A 4,251-nucleotide genomic window follows, 5' to 3' on the forward strand; every position below is an offset into this window, starting at 1 on the left:
TTTTTAAAACAAGGGACAGAAGCCCTTAAACAATGTGACTACTGTGATAGCTTACATCTAAGAAACTTGCCGTGCATTTTTTAATACAGGGTTCCCACACCTTGGTTAACTTCAAATTCAAGGACCTTTCAAGGACTTTCCAGATCCAATACCCTCAAATTCAAGGACTTAATGTGGGGACACATTTCAAGCGAGAGCAAAGGTTACATCGCGTCACCTTGTAAGATATATTGTTACAGTTTTCATGTGTCAAACACAACTATGCAAAAAAGATTCTTTTTTTTTCATTTATTTTTGTCCATATGACAGAAATCTGATATTTGTTGTATTTCTGTTTTGAATAAAATTGAATATTTGGTACATACTATACTGTATTCTAAAATGATCTGATATTAACTTTTGCATGGATTTTATTGAAAAGAGGCTCATGTAACCAGAGGTTTTAAGATATATGAATATGCTTTTAAGTTTTTCTTGCCTCATGGCTTTTCATTATTTTAACAAGCAAAGCAATTCAACATTACATCCTTTGGATCTCCGGCAAGCCATTCTTTGTAATCTTCTTAGGTACCGTCTTAGTAGTTTCGTGTGCGTGTGAACGTCATGGCAACAAACAACACAAAGTACCTCACGTGGGAAACACTTAACGAAACGCATACATGTGCAACGTAAATCAAGCAAGCTAGTATGCATAAAGTGTTGGCGAAATAACACATTAGCGGACCGGAGGGAATAATATGGTATTTTCAAGGACCTGTGTCCATGTTTGTTTATTTTCAAAAACTTTCCAGGGGCCTTGAAAGTTTTTAATCAGATTCACAAACTTTCAAGGACCCGAGGAAACCCTGTAATAATAAAAAAGCCCCAATATTTTATATTAAAGCACCACGGCCTAAATTAAAGTCTTGTTTTAGCGTGGTCTGCATGTGTCCAACTTATGTTAAACATAACTACAGCTTGTAGTTTTATAAATCTCTAAACATCAGGAGTCAATTAGGAACAGTGCAAAAAATGCTTTTATTAAATATCAGGCACAATTTGGCTGAAAAACAAACAAAAAAAAATTCACCTCATACATTTATTACAAAACGAACTAACTCAAAGACTTCTACTGATGTGAAGAGATGTGTGAAGTGTTGAGGAGTTATTCTGTTCCGCCGTCCTGCGCCGGCTCGTACTGCAGCAGCTGTAATGCACACAAACACACACCCGTCTGAGTGAAGCGCTGCGGTTAAACCCGCTGTGAACACTGTGTGTGGGTAACATCTCACCTTGCTCCTCAGCTCTTTGTTCTCCTCCATCAGCTGATCATATTTCTGCTGTAAAGTGTTCAGTTCCAGCCGCAGACTCTCAGCATCTTCTGCCTCGGGTCCCACGCCCAGCTGATGCTTGATGAAGCTGACGGGTGGGTTAGTTAAGACTGTTTAACCTGGGCTAGTTAAGGCCTAGTCCTGGCTTAAACTAAGCCCCTTCTGTGAAACCGGGCCTTTGAGGGTTAGTTCACCCAAACATGAAAATCAGTCATTTACTGCCGCCCTTTCCTTTTTCAGACCACAAAGCATAAGTTTAAAGAATCATCAGGATAAAGTTTGGTAAAGACGCAGAAGTACCACAGTATGAGCCCATGTGACACGTGTCGTATATTCCAAGCGTTCGTGTGTGTGTGTGTGTGTGTGTCAGGATTTGGTGAAAAACAAACTGAAATGTAATGCATTATTTATCAGAAACACCAGATTTCAAAAAGAAATCTCTTAATTCACAAGGTTTTTACGCTCGCCTGAGGTGGTTTTTGACTTGTGCGGAAAAGGATTAATGTGAATAATGGGAGATGGAAACACATTTTGCGAATAAAATTCTGGATGAGCGTTCAAAAGTCATGTGACTTTGCGTTATGGGACAGCAAAACCTGACTAACCAGCTGTGAATGTTATGATCATTCTGAAACGCTCGAGCAAACTCTGTCAAAGTATTTCTGTATAACGGTCTTACACGACTGCGTTCTCAAACAGCAGCATCTAAGAGCCATGACAAAGAGTTAAATTCGCAACTTAGGAAATCCAAAAAAATAAAAGTGTTGTACTTTCTTCACTAAGTTGAACATCTCTGGAGCAGAACTCAGACGGACAGCCGATGTGATAAACAACCCAGTGGACAACAGATGCTAAAAATACATCAAACATTGAGGTCAAATATACAAATCAAACCGACGTCAAAAACTTGACTGACGTTCAGTTTACATCAAATTAATGTCATAACATATTGGCTTATTATAAATATATATATAGGCCAGTTATACACACATTAAACCAGTTTCAGAGTGGGATTCACTTGCTGTCGTCCAAACTGAATTTAAAACAATGTTTCAGCATCTTGATCAAGCTCAGAGAAGAAAGTGGATGAAAGTGTTGTTTTTCACCTTGATTTCATGCAACTTGTGTGTTTTCGCAGGCCAGTCGGATGAACTGCTGCGCTAATAGTCTCATGAACCAAGGGAAGGATTTTAGTTAAAAAAATAAATAAAAAGACATTTCACCGAGCCCTACCGTGTTCCCCGAGAACACACGCGATCATTGCGTGATACTTCTTTATAAAAGCTTCATATTCACTGCATCATACGGACAAGCGCGACGTTTCTTTACAGAAAGAAGGGCATTATGCGAGTAATCGATGACTGGTTTGGGCTTCGGAGAGCAGCAGTAAAGGATACTCCAAGGCATTGCTGGGTTTCTCGGTTTCCTCGTACAGAGCCACCAGGACTGAGAAGCAGAAGAAGAGGTCAGCCACACAGAAGATCACACTTCATTCATTCGGTGGATTGATCTGATGTTCTTACCGTTGGTGAGGCTTTCGAGAACGCCAGCCTTCTCCAGATATCTCCTGAACTGCTCTCGCTTGGAGTCGGACACCTGTGCATCGAAGAAGAAGAAGAACAGAAGCGTTACCTGAGATAATGTTAGTCTTTAACCTGCTGTTAATGACATGATGCTCACGAAAGACCACTAAATCACACTGAAAACAGTCTGAAGGTCATTTCATTAGATAACAATGCACCAAGTGTCATGAATGTGAGGAGAAAAAGATAAAAGAATAATTTGTTGAAGATGAACACAGTCGGTTGTGTGTTAGTTAGCGGATGCTCTGCTAGTTAATGTGATTCTCTACACCTGTGTGAACCTGAGACTTCATACAAACCGATTCAACACTCAGACATCACGAAGAAAAGCGAAGTTCGAGCGGATTCAGACACATTAACACCGCGTCCATTCAAGATACACGATTTAAAAAGGCTTTTAAAAGCTAAACGCATCTCATTTATTCTTCACGGCGCTTTATTCAACACAGAGACAGACTCGTCAACAACAGCGTGTCAGAGTCCGGCAGTAACGCGACATCTCGACTTTTAGCAGTTTGTTTGTTTGTTTACTCACTCTGTAATGCGCCATTGCGAACGACATTCGTGAAATGTTTGCTTAGCCGAGCGACTCTCCCGCGCGCATGCGCCGAGCAGAACCGGAACACAAACACTGTCGCCATGGCAACGCTTAAAGGGACCTCGGCGTCAGATTGAAGCGAACAGCTGCGCTCGTTTACTGAAGGCCTGCGAGTCTGTGCTTGTGTTTGTGCCTGATGCCGGGTTTCAATGCACGGTCACATGAAATGCAAGTAAACAAAGAGAATATTTCTTATCTTTTTTTTAAATACGTATTTTTAAATTGGTATTATTGTTAAGTTTGTATTTAAGTTGCAAATTGCATTTTGTCAGAACCTCTAGAAAAGTGCATGCTATTTTGTTTAGTTGTCTATTTTTTCCAGAATCATGGTGGGAGAATCGTGATATCTATTAAAAAAAAAAAAAAAAAAAATTGTCATTCTCCATTTATCCAGAATCGTGCATCTCTAGTTTGTCATTTATCCACATATAATGTAAACAAATAAATTCATTTAATGTCAGATAAAGCATCAAAGATGTGGTTAGTGAGGCTCAGTATCCAACGTATGGGGACGGCCCTAGTGGAAAAAACATACTAAAATGTATTTGAAATACGTTTATTTTGTGCTAAGCATCTACAAATACATTTATATATTTATGTGCATAATAAAAATGCCCTGCAATTTTAATTATACCAGTTTAGTATTCCAAAAGTACAGTCTGCTAAATTGGAACAACTAATTTTGTACTTAAGGAATTAATAAATTGTGCTGAAGTCCAACTAAAGAAATACTGAAGTATATTTGATTGTGCTAAAGTGT

The 4,251-nt window shown here is 39.1% G+C and overlaps 1 protein-coding gene across 1 annotated transcript; it reads right to left on the reverse strand.

Moving 5' to 3' along the window:
* Positions 1-998: 998 nt before the first annotated feature.
* On the reverse strand, positions 999-3,580 carry mycbp (MYC binding protein). Its single transcript, XM_058753811.1, has 5 exons — positions 3,429-3,580; positions 2,834-2,906; positions 2,708-2,756; positions 1,272-1,398; positions 999-1,186 (listed from the first exon to the last, which is right to left on the reverse strand). The coding sequence occupies exons 1-5, from the start codon at positions 3,453-3,455 to the stop codon at positions 1,145-1,147; spliced, it is 318 nt and encodes a 105-aa protein (XP_058609794.1). The 5' UTR covers positions 3,456-3,580; the 3' UTR covers positions 999-1,144.
* Positions 3,581-4,251: the final 671 nt, after the last annotated feature.

This window comes from Onychostoma macrolepis, chromosome 19 (assembly GCF_012432095.1).
Source record: "Onychostoma macrolepis isolate SWU-2019 chromosome 19, ASM1243209v1, whole genome shotgun sequence".
NCBI lineage: Eukaryota > Metazoa > Chordata > Actinopteri > Cypriniformes > Cyprinidae > Onychostoma > Onychostoma macrolepis.